The 20,470-nt window shown below is 42.2% G+C and overlaps 1 protein-coding gene across 11 annotated transcripts in view; it reads left to right on the top strand.

The window, feature by feature from the left end:
* RAPGEF2 (Rap guanine nucleotide exchange factor 2) overlaps positions 1-20,470 on the top strand; it is a 219,811-nt gene that overhangs the window by 118,008 nt on the left and 81,333 nt on the right. Inside the window, exon 1 of one of the 11 annotated variants that reach the window (XM_074376789.1) lies at positions 16,750-16,978. The exons of the other annotated variants lie outside the window; for them this stretch is intronic. Within the exon in view, the coding sequence (XP_074232890.1) occupies positions 16,919-16,978 (60 nt within the window). The 5' untranslated portion in view covers positions 16,750-16,918. Of the gene's footprint in view, positions 1-16,749; positions 16,979-20,470 lie in introns of those variants that run through there. 11 annotated transcript variants of the gene reach the window in all.

Genomic DNA, 20,470 nt, shown 5'->3' on the forward strand with positions numbered 1-20,470 from the left:
CTATACAGAAATTATTCAAATACAGGGAACTTTCTTAATTATTTGAATATTTTTATTCTTCATTCTTACTCTTTTCATCAAGCATTTGTTTGCTTAATTGAGTCTAAAGCCTTTGTCGTCAATACCATCATCAGTGCCTCTCTGTGAATTGTAATAGGATGGAGTTTCAGAAAACTTGTGTATTCTCTTTCTTGTATCGCAGAGAGGAGAGCCGAGTTAGGATTTTCAGGTAGACGTTTGTATCCATTTAATGACTGTTTGTTCGTGCCCGCCTTGCTTCAGGTGTGCCAGTCTCCATGGCTGTAAACGTCCACAGGAGAGGCGGAATCTGCCTGTCTTGCCCTGTGGTCTCACACAGAATACAGATAAACACGTGGGCAGGTGCTGTAGAGGGAAGTCTGGGTATCATGGAGGCTTCGAAACGGGCACCTTGAGGAGTCAGGCTTGGCTTCTTGAATGGCCTTCATACCTTGGCTCAAAGGAAGATCTTTCATCCAGGAAAGCCCAGTAGAAACGTGAAGACAGAATTGGGGGCGGAGAGTGGAGAGGAGGGTGTGGACAGACTGTTAGGAGTGATGGGTGCCCCCCACCCCGTGCTGCCCCATTTTGGTGGGTACTGTTTGTTGTATGCAGGCCTGACGTTTTACATCTGCAGCAGGGGTTTTTTTAAAAAAGGAAGTGTCAAAAGTGTCCCTTGCTTCTCCCGACTGTCAGCAGCAGGTTTACTAGCTGCTCTCCACCTCGGTCATGTTGCATTTTCTAACCCTGCGGAAGGCTCCCTGTGGAAAGGGCTTTGAACAATAGGTGGCCGCCCCAGCCCGGCCGCCGGAGCTGCTGTTTCTGTCAACGTGCAGCGCGTTGGAGCGGCTGCCGTGTTCCCGGCCTCCTCCCACTGGGGGGGCTGCTGCTCTCTCTCGCAGTTATAATCAGGTATTTGTGTTGACTTAATTTATACAGATGGAGAGAGGACACTGTAGGGTATGTTTAGAAACTGAAGTGAAATCAGGGACTAGTGCAAAACAGAAAACGATTGATCTTGCTCTGTTAACAGCACGCCTTGCACATCCACGCCAGGCAGCTGAGAGCCGTGTGCAGTGTGCTGTTGACACGCGTTGCAGCTTCTGTTGGAGGGTGTCTATTTTTATCTATGACATCATCGCTGCCGCTGAGCTCCCGTGTCCACTGGGATTGACTGTTCTTTCATTCCCTTCTGAAAGAAAGCTTGTATTGATGTCATAATTGGACCCATCTTTTGGTTGCACTTGGAAATTGAAAGTAATAAGGGTGTTGTGTAGCAAGTCATGCAGTATTTCAAGCAATTTATTTGTCAGAAAGATCACTGCCACTTTGTCCTGCCTCTGATGGTGAATACTGGTGGCTCTCTGTGCCTGTTCACGTTCTAAATACACTTGGCTAAAATTTAGCTTTTCGTCTCAGCAGCAGAGGTCCTTTCATCTTTAGCTGTTTCGTTTCTTATGTTGTTTTTCTTTTTTCATTTCTTTTTTTTTTTCTGTCATGAGATTTTGCAGTGCTTCGTGCTGGTTTGAGAAGTGTCTCCTCTCTTTGGGAAAATCCACTGTGATATTCAGACCTGTTTCCCAGCAGTGCTGAATTGACCTTTTTACAATTAAGTTATCAGTTCTCAGTTATCTGTTTTCACTATTTGAAATATTGGGTGACTAGAAATGTTCTCTTTTGAGTTTGAATCCTGTGTTAAAACATAATTAACTTAAAATACCTTTCTATTAGCTAGAAGATACTGCTGACTGAACTTCGGAAGAAACTTTAGCATGTTATTCAATGTATGGCTGTTAGGTTTACATCACTTGTGAAAAGAAAGTTTTAACTATTCATATTAAAATAATATTAAAATGCCAACTATTTTGTACATACTTATGTAAATAAATTTTCCTCCTTATTCTCTCAAAAAATTAATCATTATCCATATCTCAATAGCAAACTCCCCCACCCTTATTTTTAAAAAAACTGATTAGGAACAAACTTACATATTTTTAAAAAAACAGCTTTATTGAGTTATAACTCACATACCATGCAATTTACCCATTTAAAGTGCATAATTCATTTTTTTCTTTTTTAATAAAAAACATGTAATTTTATTAGAAAACATTAAATTTATCCTCGTAACCACTGTCAAGTGTACAGTTCAGTAGTATTAAGAATATTGGTAGTAGACTTTTGAGTGACCTGCACATGCCCAGCTGACATGTACCTTGTAGCCTTTGTGATTTTTAAAATTACACATAGGCTGAAGACATTTTTTGATATTTTGGAAAAAATAATTATAGAATGTATTAAAAAAAAGCCTTGCTGAACAATTGTTTGCATTAGAGCCGTTTCTCATGGGCTTAGAGTGGCGTCAATTAGCCTTATTTTTTCCTTAAGTCTCCCTTTCTCTCTTTCAAGTGGGACAGAGGTGGCAGTGGGATGTGGTGTGGAGTTTAGAGTTGCTGGCCCAGGGGAGAAATCCCACGATCGCAGAGTGGGCTGAGGCTGAAAAGCGAACTGTTAATTGGAACAAGCGATAAGCGAGTAATTCCAAAGGGAAAGGTTTGAAGATGAAAAAGAAAATACTCAGGTTGACTTGACTTTTACTCAGGTGTCTGTGCAGATTGCAGTCATAATTGGTCACCTGTGGTTTTGGTACAATCCAGAAGGCATTTACGGGTGTTAGAAAATAAGGTTAAAATCGCAAAATAAGCCGTAAGATTTCCCTTTCACTGATATTGGCATCCTTCTACTTTCTGTCCATTTCTTTATGCAGACTTTTAAACTGAACCGTCAAAAAGCTGTTTGAATCATCAGGAATTTTGGAATACTCAGGAAAGCTCTTAGAAGGAAGATCATTTTGCCCTTTTTTTGGGGGGGGGACGGGGTGGGGAGGAGATAATTACTAGGTTTAGTTACTTTTTTTTTTTCTCAGTGGAGGTACTGGGAATTGAACCCAGGACCTCATGCCTGCTAGGCATGTGCTCTACCACTGAGCTATAACCCCCCACCCCCCGCCACCTGCTAGTTTAGGAAATAAGCACATGCCAGCCAACCGTGATGCAGAGAGTACTTGGGCCTCACTGGTACCCTTGATGGTAATGTGGCTTGACAGTGGGCATCCCTGATGAGCACTTGATAGCTTCAGTCTCCTCATTTCTGCTCGGGACGAACGTTTGCCTAACCTCCGCTGCTGACTTTAGTATTGGTGCTGGCTGCAGGTGGGTTAAGTTGTGAGAAGGTTGAGCTGAGGTAGTATTTTACAGGGTTTTGTCTCAGAGGAATCTCAGGACAGCTGCTGGCATGATTTTGAAGAAGAGCCAAGAGGCTGATGATTTTCTAGTTCATCTCTTAGAGCAGCAGGTGTCAAACTTTTCCATCTCGGAACTCCTCCTTTACACTCTGAAAACCTTTTGTAGTCTCCAGCCAGCTTTCGTTTACATGAATTATTATTACATGTTAGAAATTGAAACTGAGAAACTTAAAAATACATATTTGTTGATTAGTTAAAAATAATAAACCCATCATCCGTTAACATAAAGGTTTTCTTTTTAGTGAAAAATAACTATTTACAAAACAAAAAAATTTGTAAGCAGAGTGGTGGTGTTTTATAGTTTTGCAAATACACTGAACGTCTGGCCCAGCAGAGGACTCTTACCTGTGTCCGTGTTCAGTCTGTTGTGAGCAGCTCCTCTGGCTGGAGTGTGTAAAATACATGAAGCAAGTCTGTGCCTCACACAGACAGGCAGTTGGAAAAGGGAGGGATATTCTGAACAGCCTCTTCAAATAGTCTTACTGATACACTGCACCAAAATTTGACAAGTGGTAATTCCTTAAAGATTCAGTTGCAGCAGGAAAAGCTCACATCAGTGAGATTTTTAAATTTTTTTTTTTTTATCAAAACCCATCGGTCTTACAGACAGAGTGAGTCTTTCTGCTCACGCGTGAGTTTTTAACATCACACGTTGGTCACTGAATTTAGGTCTTCCAAATTTTGGCATGTTATACTGTATCAAAAAAATCATATTTGTTACTATCACTACCGTCTCATTAAAAAAGGCTTTAATTATTGGGAAGCTGTCAAATTTTTGGTGTTGGATATACGTTTTCCCAAAGGCTAATTTTGACTAGAAAGCTAAAATTTTATCCTTGCCAAAGTGCTGTCAGCTGTTTTCCTCGAAGTGAAAAGCTCAGTTTGTTCATTTTCAAGAAAATACCTACCAGATACCCACGTCTGAATAGCCACAGTTTGTCCATTATTTATTCTTTCACATAAAAAGAGGGTTCCATGGGAGGCGGGGGTATAGCTCAATGGTAGAATGTTTGCTTAGCATGCATGAGGTCCTGGGTTCAATCACCAGGATCTCCATCAAAACTAAAAGAAAAAAAAAAAAAGAAAAAAAAAAGAAAGAAAGAGTGTTCCATGAAAACACCAGGTGCGGCCCCGTGAGAGTGAGCACTCCGAGGGCACGCCCGGGGGCGGCCCTGATCTGGGCTCCGGCCTTGTTCCTCCCTTGCTTCCTTTCCGTCTTGTGCTCAATTTCCTTCTAGAAACCGGGAGGAAATGGGAAGGTCCCAAACTGACTTGGCGTGGAATCAGAAGAATTTAAAAATGCTTTACATTAAATAATTGTGTTCTAAATACATTAACTGTACTGGATGGTTACCAGCAATCCATTTTGTAGTTACTGTAGCAATCTTTAAAGATAGATACTTTTACATAATTGATTCAGCATTTCTCATTTAGAGCATTTTTCTCTTTAGGAATTTTATTTTTGAAGTCCCTTCCCCTCTCCCCTCCAGAAAGTTCTCTGACTGCCCTTCTCTGTTAAGATATTTATGAGCCATTATGTGGAATTAGAAAATACTTACAATTTTTATGCAAAAATTTGTGTCATGAAAGTGTGATTTAGTCATAACTGTAACGTGTCTGTGAGGTAACCTTTAGTTTTTTATTTTTAAATTTTATTCCCCCTTAACGGAGGCACTGGGGATTGAACCCAGGACCTTGTGCACGCCAAGCATGCACCCTACCACTGAGCTATACCCCGCCACTCTGATACTGGGTAACCTTTGAAAGTGAGCTTTTGGTTTTCCGCTAATACCGATAAGATAGTGTTTGCTATCCTCACCCACCCACATACCCTCCAAAGAATATCACCACCCTCAGTAGTTTCAACAACATCTTTTGGGTGATCTATTATAAATTGTTTCCGTTTGATAGTGCAAAATAAATAACCAATACCTAGCAATGTATTTAAAACTTCTTCTCAAACCTTCGTACTGTTTTTCCAGGATTCTGTCTTTGTTAGGCTCTACTTTGAGTAGCTTTCTCTCTCTCTCTCTTTTTACTGGCTCTTTTTGTCTAAATAAATATGCTGTTTTCAGATGTTTCCACTTGTCTTGCTTTTGTTGAGACACTAGTGGCCAGTTCCCCTTGTCATCACAGAGTGTGACTCGGTACTCAGGATTGTGCGCTGGGAATGTGTGGGTCGGCCGTCAGCTGCTGCAGGAGACTGTCTGGAAGGGCAGAGCTGCCTTCAGGAGGGGCTGAAGTGGCGCCCCTGCTCCCGGGTCTCAGGCGGTGGGGGTGCTTTGGTAAAAGCTGAGATGAGCGGGAATATTCTGTGGGGTTAGTGGTCACAGCGGATTCATGCATCACCTCTCACTTAGAGAAATTTCCCCTTTTAATACTGGTCTCATTTTCTTCCCTACTGTACTTTTACCTTTATTGTAAATGCCATGCTTTCTACTATTTTGTGTAATGTTAATATCTTACTAGTTTTGGATTTTGTCTTTATAAATCCCACTGTATCGAATGGTATGTTTAAAAATTTTGGTCCAGCAGATTTTATTTTGCTTTACGTTACCCGTAAAATACAAGCCATCAGGAAAAACAGGTTTTGTTGTATGTTTGCTCTAAGGGAGTTTTTTAGGAAGCATTTCATATAATGCCCAGCACATTTTGCTTATGTCTACCACACTGTTGAACTAACCAGGATGATTTCTGAAGGTCATACCTGATTTCTTGTTTCCTGTCCTGTCCCATTTTGTCTTGGAGTCAAGTGTAGAACGAATGCGTGAAGGCTCCTTACTCTGTTCAGTGTTTCATTATAGGTTTATGGTTATGTGTTCATACTGTGAACTGTGACTTGAGGGCACAATCAGGAGATAAATCTCCGGGCCAGTTGTGAGCAGTTCTAATAATTGTAATTGTCTGATACATACAATTAAATATTCTAGTATTACCCTTTTAAAATATCAGCATGGCAGTAATTGAAAATTTCAGAGTGCAACTAAAATATGAATGGGTAAAATACTCTGCCTTCTCAGAGTTTTTAAGGAGAGGGAGACATCAGATGTGTGGTTTGTTTATTCATTTATGAAAAGGAAGATGGAATATGTCATGTTAAGCTCATGTGGTCATACTGGGCGACTGGCTCCTTGTTCAAGAGAACATTTAAAAAATTTCTGTGGCATCTAAAATATTTTCTATGTTCAGACAATCGTCTATATTTAATTATTTTCCAGGCAAATTTACTTGGAAGCATTTCCTGTCTGGAATATATTTAATGACATCAGAGGGGCGGTCCCAGCTCTGTTCCTAGTAGTGAAGTCTGTGGATGAATGCTGCCTTGTATAAAACCTGCCCCTTTTCTTTTACAATGGAGATTATTGGATCATTGTGAAAACTTACACCTTTTGCTATTTGTTTGAAGACATCAGATTTTAAAAATGAGAACGTGTTTGTTAAAAATTAAATTCCTGCAGGGTCACTTGAGTCTTTGAAAGCTCGTAGCATCTCACGTGCTGGTCATTGTGTGCCTTGTGCACAGGGCTGTGCTCCTGCAGCAGCGGGTCAGCAGTATCTTGGTTCTGTGCTGCTGTCTTTGGAGCCAACTCCCAGAATTAGCATCACTTAATATTTCTAGCAGAGGCATCATAGATCCGCCTGCGTTAACAATTCTATACAAGGGTATCTGCGTAAGGAGGTTAATCCTGGCCGTCTGTCCGGCGTTAATGAGGGGGTTGGCCAACCCTTCAGTGCTACTTGAGTTTTTAGACTATCTTGGAAGGAGTAACGTTGACCCTTATTGAAGGCTTATGATATATACCAGATGGCTGCTGTTTTTTCCGTATGTTTCGTCAGTCAGAACTTTCTACAGTTCTGAAGGCTCCGTGATGGTGTCTCCAGTTAGGAGAGAAACATCCTAAGGTCATCGTGTCAAGTGACATGTTCAACGTTCATGGTCCCTCAGGCAGAGCCAAACAAAGACACAGGTCTTTTCTGTTCTCGACACATAAAATCAGGATATTTTAAAAGTGAATTTAACATGTATTGCTTTTATGTTACTTACACTTTAAGTTTGATCTAAAAGAGAGATATCAAATAATTCAGCCACTTTAATGCCGACCTGTTAAGTACCTTTGAAAGAGATGGAGCAGAGTGTGGGCTGGGCTTCGATTGACTCCTCAGTCTTTTCTGTTGCAATTAGGTTTTCCCTTTTTGAACCTTGCATCTCTCACCAATAAAGCACAGCATTGTTTCCCCTTTTAACCTTTCTACCTCATCCCAATACAGAAAAGGGTTTTCAGTGCTAATTAGCACCATTACATAACAAAGGATGACTGTGTCATTAATTAGTGTATTTTAAATGTTGGGTCCACTCATATTGTAAGTAACAAGCCAAATCTTGCTAGAAGATCTTTTGTGAGTATGACTAATGAACCAGCACAACTTAGAGTTGTCTATAAGTAGTCGTTTTTAGAGATTAAAGGAAAAAAAGTCATCTTGAAACTATTAGCTTCTGCACCAGAAAACACTGGAAGTGTGTTGGTGATATTTAATAATATTGAAAACATATATTAAATGATTTCAGAGGGGTTAAAAACCTTCTATAAAACTGAATTTCTAGTTATGTACAACTTTGAGTAATTCAGATGATTGCCACCATTAAGAAAATCACCCTTTACTTACCTTTTTCTAAGTTTGGAAACACTGAATTTGCAAAGTGAGGGATGATAAAAAGAAAACCTCTAAACTATTGTTTGGTTATTACTGTTATTTTTAAGAAGTAAGGGCATTTTATTATCCCTCTCCAACCACCAAAGTAGGATGATAGGGATCTCGGAATAAAGGGAAGTTACCACCAGGAAATCTTATCCCGTGGTCGATTCAGTTCCGTTCAGCTGGCCTCTCTCCTTCTGTCGTTCTGAGCCATTTTACCCCTCCTCCCACCTTGCTGCAGCCCATGTTTGGAAACAGCCGTGTTCCCATAAGATGACCTTAACTTGAAAAGATTTGAGGAGTCTCCCAGTCAATCCACTAAATACAATTTATTTATTTTTTCTGCATCATCATTGGCATCCTCTGCTCTAAGATCTTTAATTACACTTAGCACTGATATTGGCAGGACAGTCCATACATCACATGTGTCAAGATTGTCCCCTACTGCCTGGTACAAAGTGAGGGTTTTGTACATCTCAGTGGTTCTTGTTTATTGTAGGAAAGACCTAATTCTAATTCTGAAGAAACTTCCTGATGTTTAGCTGAACTCTGCCTCTTTGTCAGTTTTGTTTATGGTTCTAGGTATCTTTTAAAGCAACACAAATGAATATTCACATTCCATTTTCATGTAACTGTGCTGCAGGTTATTTAAAGAGACCTGCTCCGTTAAGCCTCTTCTCCAGGTTACACATTCCTCACTTCTTAGAACTTTTCTGAACACCTTAATCATGCAGGTTTTCTGCCGTTTGGGACGTCACAGTTACTCACTGTGGGCGGGCTGCTGTGAAGTACAGACAGCCCTGCCAGGCCCTGCAGTGCAGGCTGCAGCAGAACCTCCCATATTCCCTGCCCAGACCTTGTGTGTCTGGGTGTGGCCTGACGTGACGTTAGGGCGTTAAGTCCTCATGCATCGACTCGCATAGCGTGTTAGGCCTGCTCGCTCTCACCAGTAACCCTTCCCGCCTCCACCCGCCCCACCGTGAATCAGGCCTCCAGCCTCATCTCCCCGCCCTGTGCTTGCACGAGTGACGTTTGCATGGTGCACCTGGAGGTGTTTGTATTTATCCCCATTACATTTAGATTTGCTGATTTTCACCTGCCCTTTGCACCTGCCAAGTTGTTTAAAACACCGAATTTTGTCAGCAGGCACATTGGACATCTTTTCAGGTTGCACAACTAACTGCCCTTTGCCTGTCTCCTCATCCTAAAGCCAGCGTGATGATACTTCACAGCTTACTTTTGAAAAAGTTTAAGTGGAATCACTTCTGCCTTCATTCTTTGAGCAGTTGCTGTGTGTGGAGTACTAGGGATGAAACATAATTTATCACCAACAGTATCAGAGAAATAAAATAACGTAGTGCAGTCCCCACCTTCAGTGCACTTACATTCCCGTATTTCCAGTATTACATTCCATATTCCAATATTTCTGGCCAATATTTCTCTTTGTGTTAAAAATAAAGGGATAATTAACAATTTATGGTGCTCGTGCAAACATTCATCATAAGGGAGTAGGTCACATGCCAAATTAGTAATAAAGATAGCCATCTCTATTAACATTTGGAATGTTGCTCAATGAAATACTGAAGTCAGGAGCCACGCTGAGGCCCGGCCCTGAGAAAAAGCGGTGAAATGATTTGCGGCCCATGTGCAAGGACTCCGCCTCTGAACCTTGAGTGTTTGGAGATGAAGTCTGGTCTTTTCTTAAAACAGGTTCTGGGGAATGAGGTAAGCTTTGTTAAATCAGCCGTTAAAGTCTGTTTGTTTTTCAAATAAGTGCATTTTGAAAACCCCCAATCTTTGTGTTGGAATTTCTTACCGATTTACAGGCTTATTTTTATTGGTTTTTCTGCGTGTCTCCATTTCGTGCCATTCTTTAATCTTCCTCTTCTAACACGGTCCGTGTAAATATTGAGCATGGTTATTACAGGTAGGTTACATTAGTGCTCCAATTAGGAGTCAGGTGCAACATAAGCAGTTTGTAGTCAGGTACTTTGTTATTAAAGAAAAAATAGCCCCAGGATATCTTTGGAACCTGTCTTTAGAGTGTAGCTGGGTGATCTTTCTTGGACTCTCAGTTAGCTCTTTCTGATACAAAGTGCTAATTCAAGTCACGATTCCTAGTATTTCTAAAGCCCGTATTTAAATTAAACTCAGACATTTATTCAACACTTATTATGTATCAGGCCTGGTGTTGGTATCTCTCCTTTTATTTCATAATTAAATAATTTTGATAATGAATGTGAAGTACTGTTTTATTGGTCAAAGTAAAAAAAAAAATTCTAGCCTGGATCTCCTCTGTGAGGAGGGGGTGTGTGCGTGTAGTGGGGTGGGGGGAGCACCTGTCTGAAGTTTCCCTGGGGCTGGGCTAGATGATGTGAAACGTAGAGTTGAGTTACGATGTGAAGAATTTGTCAGATCATCATATTTTTTGAAGAAAGATATCATAATGCTAATAGAGGGATGTATTGGGTTTAGGAAAAGAGAAGTGAAACTTCTGACCATACTGAGCACGGTAACTGTATTTTGCGTTGGCTTAGTACTTAATGGATTTGGTGTGGTCATATAGAAAATAGCGTCTTTAAATGTCTTCTCTTTGGTGAACAGTAAAACATTGGGAATCAAATTTGTAGAATATTTTGTTCCCAGTATTGAAGAAGAAATTCTTCCTGCCTCTCCCACAGATTTCCTCCAACCGCTGTAGTTTTTCCTCTAGGGTAGGGGGAAGAGAGGAAAAAATCAGTATCTGGATAGTGAGTAAGTAAAGGAAATGAAATAGAAACCCGGAGTTCTATTTCGTGTACGAACTCTTTAATCCTATACAGTTTATTTTTCTATGAAAGATGAATACTTTATTTTATTGATTCCCTTGGGTTTTGACCAAGCTTAATGAAATGTTTGTAAAGCAAATGGAGATCTATGGATAAACACTATAGATATTATAAATAAATAAACACATACTAATCGTAAATGTGGTTAATAATTACTGAGAACAGACCATTTTTCTCAATTTCATGGTAATTAGAAAAGGAATACTTTAGTTGGAAAAAGTGAATGAATGCAGTGGTTCTCACTGTAGCTTGGGAAGGTTTTACATTAAGTAATTTCTTGAAGTGTGTATGTAATCTCGATCTTTTGGGTCTTTGTTACTGATAATTTGCAAGTCATTAGATGTTCCTAACACAGGCAGCAAGTTGTCACATTGTCCTTTTTCTAGCTGGATTTATTTAATGCTACTTGCTGAATCCAGGTGGTTAAGGAATAGGGTAAACATACCCCAAATTCAGGCTCAGTGTGATTTATGTTTGTTTGTGTAAAATCTATACTATGGGATCCTCTTAAATCTCCAGTTTGTATTTCATTTCTTAAGCAGCGTTTGGCACATAGTAACCTGGTATAATTGTATTTCAATGTACAAGGTTGGGAGAGGGTGTGGCTCAAGTAGTAGAGAGCATGCTTAGCACGCACAAGGTCCTGGGTTCAATCCCCAGTACCTCTTCTAAAAATAAATAAGCAAATAAACCTAATTACCTACCCCCCAAAAAAAAGAAATGTTAAAAAAAAAACAGAAATGTACAGAGTAGAATGGGTGGTAAAATTTAGGTATTGCACTCATGAGTTTTAAAATATGTAGGTTTTGGGCACAAGGCCAGGGGGCGAGAGCAATCATATGAGTCTCAACACAGAATGGCAGGGGCGCCTGGCAGGGGTGTGGTTCTCCACTTCACCTGTCAGCCTCCCCTATTAGGCAAGTTTCCTTCTGCAGAGAAGTATCACGTTTTTCTGGAGACATGAGCAGCAGAGACAGACGAACCTTCATCTAAAAGGTGGGCCCCCGTCAACATGGGGCTGATTTGACTTAAACCCTCCTGGAGAGGAACTTCTGCCACAGGGACACTTGGGACACGGGCTCAATGGGTGACAGGTATAGACCTTGATGATTTAGTTCTTGGGTCGCCCTTTTCACTTGGGTGTGTCATCAATTGCGTGTAACACTAAAATTTAGCCTTTCCAACCATGTTTAAGTGTACAGTCAGTGGCGTTAAATACATCCCCAACCTTATGTAGGCATCGCCACTGTCCGTCTCTGGAGCTGGGACTTCCCCAGCTGGAGCTCCGTGCACATTAAACACAGCTCCTCGCTTCCCGTCCCCAGCCCACACCCACCATCCCCGCCACTTCTGGGAAGTTGACTGCCCTGGGGACTTCAGATCAGCGGAATCGTACCGTGCTTGTCTTTTGGTGACAGAATTATTGCACTTAGCATAGTGTCTTCAAGGTTTCTCCTTGTAGCTTGCAGGAGAATTTTATTCCGTAAGACAATTTTTTTTAGAGCAGTTTTAGGTTTACGGCAAAATTGAGGAAAAGATACTGAAATTTCCCATCCATCTCTGCCCACGCAGATACGGAGGCTCACTCGCTAGAATGGTACTTTTATTTTTTCTAAACCAAGGATGAACCTGTATTGACGTATCATATTCGTGCAAAATCTATAGTTTTCCTCGGGGTTCACTCCTGATGTTGTACAGGTGGGTTTGGACAAATGTATAATGACGTGTTTCCATCATTACTATATCATGCAGAGTGTTTTCTCTGCCCTGAAATTCCTCTGCACTCAACCTGTCCGTCTCTGTACCCTCTCTCACCCCTCACAGCGACCACTGATCTCTCGTCTGCATAGTTTTGCCTTTTCCAGAATGTCATATAGTGGGAATCATACCTAGTCTGTAGCATTGGAGATTGGCTTCTTTCACTTAGTATTATGCATTTAAAGTCTCTGTCTTTTCGTGGCTTGATAGCTGGTTTCTTTTTAGCGCTGAATAATATTTCCTTGTCTTGACACACCACAGTTTATTTATACATGAAGGACATCTTGGTGGTTTCCAAGTTTTGGCAGTTATGAAAAAGACCACTGTAAATACCTCTGTGCGGGTGTTTGTGTGGACATAAGTTTTCAGCTGCTTTGGGTGTACACCAAGCAGTGAGGTTGCTGGGTAGTCAGGTAGAAGTTTATTCAGCTTTGTAAGAAAACACCACACTGTCTTCCAAAGTGGCTGCACCATTTTGCTTTTCCATCAGCAGTGAATGAGAGTTCCCGTTGCTCCACATCCTCGCCAGCACTTGGTGGTGTCGGTGTTTTAGATTCTGACTTCCCTAATGGGTGTGCAGTGGTGTCTCGTTGTTTTGATTTGCATTCCCTCATGAGGGATGATGTGGAGCATCTTTTCTTGTGCGTGTTACCGATCTGTGTATCTTCTTTGGTGAGATTTCTGTTAAGGTCTTTGGCCCATTTTTTAAATCAAGTTTTGTCTTATTGTTGAGTTTTAAGAGTTCTTTGTATATTTTGGGTAAGGGTCCTTTATCAGATGTGTCTTTTACAAATATTTTTCCCCAGTCTGTGGCTTGTCTTCTAATTCTCATAATACCATCCTTTACAGAGCAGAAGTTTTTAATTTTAGTGAGGTCCAGCTTATTTGTTATTTCTTGAACCATATCTTTGGTGTTGTATCTAAAAAGTCATCACCATACCCAAGGCATCTACATTTTCTCTTATTATCTTGTAGGAATTTTATAGTTTGTGTTTTACCTTTAGGTCTATGATCCTTTTTTAGTTAATTTTTGTGGATGGTGGAAGGTCTGTGTCTAGACTGTTTCTAGACTTTTTTTTTTCTTCCACATGTGGAGGTCCACTTATTCTGGGACCATTTGTTGACGAGACTGTCTTTGCTCTATTGTACTGTCTTTTCTCTTTTGTCAAAGATCAGCACCGTTTGCTTTTAAATATATCCTTTGTCTGTTGTAGAAAAAAAAAACTTGGGATTTTGATAGGAACTAGTTTATAAGATCAAATATGGTCTTGCTAATGTCCATTCCCGGTCCTTTGGGAGTTGAGTCACTCACAGAATGTGGGTGTGTACAGCATGCAGTCTTCTGGCCACTGCAGGTCCGGTGGCACACAGACAAACATGGCGCCGGACATCGCGGAGAGCAGAGTGTAGCAACGGGAGCAGGTACTAACTGCTTAAGTAACTTCATGATTAAGTGTACCCACAGCATGATGGGGCAGCGATACACAGTGCCATGGTAATGTGTTGGTGGTATGTGTGGGTAGCCATGGCGATATCGTGGTAGCTGGATGGCATCTCGCCAGTGTGTGCTGAGAGCTGGGGTGGGAGTCCAGATGGGGCAACAGTGTGTGAAAAGGGCCTCTTGCCCACTCCAGGAAGCAGGAGCAGCCCAGGCGACCTGGAGGGGGTGAATACGGGGCAGGTCTTGAAAACATGTGCGTCTTGCAGGCTATAACAAGAGTTGCAGCCTGTGTGCTGAGAACCATGGGAGGCCACTGATGCGTCTTAATTTGAAAGTCGGGGAGCTCAGTGGGTTAGGTTGAAATGGCCAGGTTTTCATTTTTAAAAGATCTCAGAGGCAGAATGTCAAATGCGTTGAGTGGATGAGGTTAGAACTAAATCCAGACACTTCATTAAGGAGACTTTTTGCAATTTTCAAGGCAAAAAATAATGTTTGAAGTGGTACGATAGCAGTAGAGACGGAGAGAAATCTGAATTTTAGAAAAGGTAGAGAACTTAATTAGTGGGATATTGTGATGGATTGGACATGGAGAAAGGTGTGCAGGGTCACTTGAGGATGTCGCAACTGTGCAACAGGACCCTGGTGGTCCTTCCTTTGAGAAGTCAGTGGGGTGAAGGAATGATGGAACCCCGTGTAGGTGATTCTGGAGAGATTTGCCTGTGAAAGAGGTTGGACTGTAGTCATGGGAGAATGTGGAATCTGGGGAAGGTTTTCTGCTTTGTTTTTGAGATGGGAAAGACCTAAACATATTTAAAAGCCAGTGCCGAGAGCGTCTCATTGTGGAGGAGAGGTTGAACACACGTGGGAGAAATGGGACAGGGGTAGCAGCAGTCTGAAAGGGGTGTGTGGAGTGGGGGGCAATAGGGTCCGAAACATGGATGTGGAGGGAATGGCTGCTTTAGATGTGAGGGGAAAGGAAGGAGAATTAACGGGGCGGGTGTGGTGTTAGGTAGGTAGATAGAAACACAAGTTAGCAAGCTCTCGCGATTTCCCAGTTATTCAAGTTGCTAGATTCTCCATATCTATTTTCTGTTCTGTATACAATTTATAGAAGGACGTGACTATGAGCAGCTGACCAGTGCTTCAGCGTTGAAATGCCGACTATAATGCTGTCTCTTCAAATAACCTACGAACCTGGGTAAAATTAAGAGTTTGTGGTAGAGTGACATAGCCTTATTAAATGTCAGCTTCCTACCTCTAAAAGAAGTTTGATTCAGTTTCTTTTTTTTTTTAAGAGCCCAAGTGGGTTTATTTTGATATTATTTGCAAGGCGCTGTGTGAGTGTACATGTGTGTGCATGTGCATGGGTGTTTGTGAAAATCACATCTTCTGAATTGATACAAAGCCTCTTAAATGTGCATTTTGTGAATTTTGGGTGGACACTTGTTTCCTCGAGCACAGGGATATTTGAGGGTGGGGAAGGGGTCACGTCTACCCTCGTGCCTTCACCTTGGTGAAAGACCGTATTTTAGTTCAAAGCTGTTCGAGTAAGTCCTCTCTCCGTTTCCCCACCCTGTCTTCAGTGATATTATTTGGAGTCAGCAATCAATGGATCCCATCCCTCTGAGACTTGCTTAACCTACAGCCGCTGATAGAACACAGGCAAGAGCTCGTTACTTTATCTGAATTGTCCATCGCTACCTTAATGAGTGAAATGGTTAAGGAGAGGAGGGGGCGAGCCTTAAGGAATGTGAGGACTATTTGAGCTGAATATTTCAGTGTATATAGGGAGAGGGAGGGTGAGAGAGAAATCCACTTACATCACTAGAACTGCATTGAGTGTGAGCCTTGCAGGTTAAGAGACAGACTACAGTGTCTTGCTTTTCTGCAGGAAGCAGCAATGCCGTTTGTTTCCTAAGAGGAATTTTTTATTTAGAGAAGGAAGCTTTCTCTCTACCCAGGAAATGGCTTTCCTTGTGCGTTGCTATGCCAACTGCCTGCAGCCATGGTCCTCCAAAGTAAGCACAATAATGTAATTATATCGGTGTGTTGCATTCAGACTCATGATGCTCGAGCTTGTGTGTGTGCATGTGCCGTGTTTCCGTGAGTGGCTCCCGTGCTGGCAGGCATGCTTGTGCTGAGTGTGAGGGACAGACATCATTAGATTAAATGTCCATCAGTGTCATGCCTCTGAGATTAATTGTGCAAACTTGGTTTAGTGGAGTGGGGCAGAGATCACTGGTCAGCACTCCGTCAGCATCTTCAGCTGCCAGGGAGGAGGTCCCGATTCACACGCTCTGCCCTGATTCTTTCCTTCCTTTCTTCTTCTTCCTCCCTTTCTTTCTTGGTTGGAGGGGTCCGTGTGTGCGATTGCAAATGAAACAAGAGTATTAACCATGCTTGGCTGGATGCTGGGGACCGGTGCCTGCACTGCCCTGACTCGTATCTTTCTGTATGAAGCCTTTTGGAGGGGAGACTGTGTGCAGTCAGCCATTTTAGCTTTTTTTTTTTTTTTCCTTTCCTTTTCTTTTGCCTCTTGTTCTTCAGTCTCAGAAATGATCTTGTTCTCTTGGAAGACTGGGAGCTGTATAAGGTTTCCTGTCTTGTCGTAGCCTAAGATGGATAGAGTTTCAGCGTTATAGAAATGGGGCCGGGCAGGGTCGTTCGGTTGCCTTTTCTGGTCCACAAGTGTGTGGGTTTTGAGCTCACCAGTAGTGACACTTGGAGCTGCAGCCTGCTCTCCTCCTCCGTCTTTTTTTTTCTCTCCTCTCTTTCTTTTTCTCTTTTCTCTTAATTTAATGCCGTAAAGGGTGACTTGCCATCCACGAGAGACTGGCACACGATGTGCAGACTCAGTTCAGCGTGCGTTTCTGCATTATGAAACCACTAGCAACCCCAGCTAACCATGGAGTTACGGGCCAGCAGGAGAAACACTCAGTAAGTAGTGCGGGTACTGCTTGTGTTTCCACGGCACGTCATAGAGAACTGCTTTAAAATGGGAATCATCGCTGTCTCTGCAGGGAAGACAGGGCTTTTAGAGGCTAGGCTAGTCTGCTTGGAGGAGGGAGGGTAAGTTACAGCGAGCTCGTCCTTCCAATGTTGCTGTGGTTTTAAAAAAGAAAAAATTTAAATGCGACCAATAGTTCACGTAAAGCAAGATCGCGGGCGCTGGGGAATATCGGGCAGCTGCTTTTGATAATCAGAAATTAAAGCTGGACAGTTCGGCTTTCACTTAACACTTGAATAGTTTCTTAAAAATATTTTGTTAGTCGAACTGAATGAGCGAGCGTGAAAAGGTTGTTGGGAACGGGCGTGTGTAGTAAGGGATTCACATGTGGGTTTGCGGACGGAGGGAGGGTTTGGTTATTGATTTGGTAATGACCATCTGTGGGACTCGTGGACTTCTGAACGTGGATTAATCGCTGATGAAGACACGGTTTTTTTTTTAATGCCCCAAGTATTGCTTCTTTCTAATTGATCCCACGAGTCTGCCGTGCGTTTGTCATGCTCACATCCCCGAGGCAGCTACTGCTGCTTGTGACAAGCACTTTTCTGTGGCTCACACCTAATCCGAGCCTCCTGTTTCAGGGATGTGAGTTCTCACAGGCTGCTTTTATATTACATTGGAAGTTTTCTGCCGTCACACTAATTCATGTGTTTTAAATATATATATTTAAATCCCCCAAATGAAAATGCATAGATACATTTAGGCAGCTTAGATGCAGCTAGTCTAAGCATTTTTAAAATGTCCGTTTTTGCATCCTGGCATCACTATTGCATTAGGGTGTCATCTTAGGGTGCAAGTGTTGTACTAGGGTGTTGGAATGATCTTTCGTGTGTTCTAGGAAGGTTGAGATGTTAAACTTTGCAAATGGAGATAAACTGAAAATTCATAGACAGAAGGCCATGAGTTAGAATGCTTAGATGCCCAGGTTGATGGACAGTTTGGTTTTGTTCATCATTATAAACAGAATTACTAACTAAAGCCACGAGGTCTTCCGAGACGAAATGACTCTGAAGGCGTCGCCCCGCATTTCCCATGAACCTCAGGTTGGTCCTGAGGCAGCGGCTGTGCTGGGAGCGTGTCCTGACGCTGTGCTGAGCGCCCAGCCCCCTCACCATGCAATGCTGGTGGTACCTTCAGATCAGATCCGAAAAGAAGACAGGCCTCACACCTAACTTCACTGCTGAGAAAGGCTGTTATGGAGAGGCTCCTCTGTGGTCAGGTTTTATTAACAGGGCCGTTGGCGTGACACTCGACTGTACTCATGATTTTTCCGGGTACGAGCGAGACCATTACTTAAACTACACGTGGGGAACCTCAGAAGCCAAGTTCAGATCACGGGCTCCTTGTTTGCCCTTTTCATATATCCTTTCCCAAAATGGAGGGCAGGGTTATTTAAATTAATAATAATACAATTTTAATGAGCAAAGAAAACTGTTAGAAGTGTTTATTGGTGGGGGAGGAGAATGTAACACTGGATTTGTGAGAATGAGCCGTCAGGACAGAAAGAGAGTGCATAGTGGGCCAGGACACCTATTCCGAAAACCTGCTTGTTTCCTGACAAACGCTTTATGTGTTACTGAAGTCCAGGGCGATGCTATGACGGAAGAAACACTGGCCATGAAACAGCTTTGAAGCAAGCCGTGTCTAGAAGCCACGTCAGGCACCCACTGGGGTACTTTGGCTTCATGTTGAAGGACCAGAGCTGGGCATTCATGGAGCGTCCTGGGGGGCCGAGTTGTGGGGTGATGCTCTTAGGGTCTTGCTGTGAGGTCCTTGCTGAGGAGCCCTTTGCTTATCCAGACTTCGCTGTTTTATCGAGCGAGCCCCCAGGATTTTAATTATATACGAGGACCTGAATGGGTGAATTGTTACGCTGGCTTGCGCCTAATGGGGAACTCAGTAAATAGTTTTTGAGCAAAGATGCGTGGAACACCCCTCTGTTGACCTGTGAGGTTTTTTGAGGGTAATGTCAGAGCTAATTTTAAATGAATAATATTTAGTAATTTCACAGGTACTTCCATTTTTGCTTCTTTGAAAAGTTGGTGGCTTTTCACGTGGCTTTGCTGCTTTGACTTTAGGAGGGAGTGAGATACTGAAAAGCAGACACGTTAAATTGGGGGCTTTTTTTAAAGCGATGGTTGGGCACAAGGGGTGGACCCAGTTGTTCTGCTTGGTGAGACTCAGATTTTATGGGCTTGTAGTCTTTTCCTGTCGAGAATTTCTTCTGTGCATTGTCCCCGCTGCTGGCATGTAACAGATGTATGAGAAATAGCGTTGAATTTCTCATTTAAATGGATTTGGGGACTAACGAAGTCCCATTTAACCCAGTAAACTGGCACCTTTCACATATTTTATCACCTCTCCTCCGCTCCCTGCCCTGGGTCCAGTTGCCAGCGCTGAGGCCACTACCCGCGCGTCCCCAGGACGCCCCCAACACTGGGCTCTGTGCTTACCGCCCACCTAGTGCTTCTGGTTGTTCTTCAGAGCAGCCTTGTCATTTTGTGGATTTTGAAAATAAAAGGAGATGATTAACATTTTTTAAAATGTATAAAACTGCGTTTTCCAGGAAGACTACCATGGGACACTAGTTGTGTACACTGTGAATAGATGTTACGGGAAAAAAGTTTCACAAGCTTATTTAGTAAGTTGGGGAAAACCTGGAGGTGACATCAGTGGTGCCCCCTCCACTTACCAACCATTCTGTGTTCTATGCGCCCCTCCCTTGGTCCACCGCCCCTGCTCTTCTGTTAACTAACTGCAAGAGTGTTCCTGAAGCCTGCTTTTGAAAATCACGTGATGTAGGGTGCCCGAGAAACTTTGTACAATTTTTGAATGAATCACTTAAGGTAAATCAACTTGATACTATCAAACTGGTCATCTATTTTCCAGTTGCACATTTTTTAATAGAAATTATTGATGCATGTAGTATCCTGTACTTATTGTAATAAATAAGACCTCAGTCATGATTAAACATTTTAGAAAGTGATGGGCATAAGAAAACGCCTACTTAAATGCGGGGCCTGAATGGCATCAGGTCTCGTGTATTGAGCACTTACTATACAGCAGCAGCGATACTGCGTATTGTGTGACTGAATTATTACAGCAGCCCTCTAAAGAGAGGTTTACTGCCACCTTTTTAGAGCTGATGGAATAAGGCTTAGCGTGATTAAAAAATACTTCTTTCCGTAGACTAGTGATGGTGGAGTCGTCATTGGAACCTAGGCATGTCTGATTTCATAGCCCTGCTTTAAAAAAAAAAAAAAAACATTCAGGGACATGGTAATTAAGTTTATTTAGTTAGTTTTTTAAGTGGAGGTGCCAGGAATTGAACCCAGGACCTCACACATGCTGAGCACTGAGCTATACCAGCCCCCCTCCGCATAGCCCTGCTCTAACCACCAGCCTAATACAGCTTCTCCTTA

This window comes from Camelus bactrianus, chromosome 2, assembly GCF_048773025.1.
Source record: "Camelus bactrianus isolate YW-2024 breed Bactrian camel chromosome 2, ASM4877302v1, whole genome shotgun sequence".
In the NCBI taxonomy this organism is placed as follows: Eukaryota; Metazoa; Chordata; class Mammalia; order Artiodactyla; family Camelidae; genus Camelus; species Camelus bactrianus.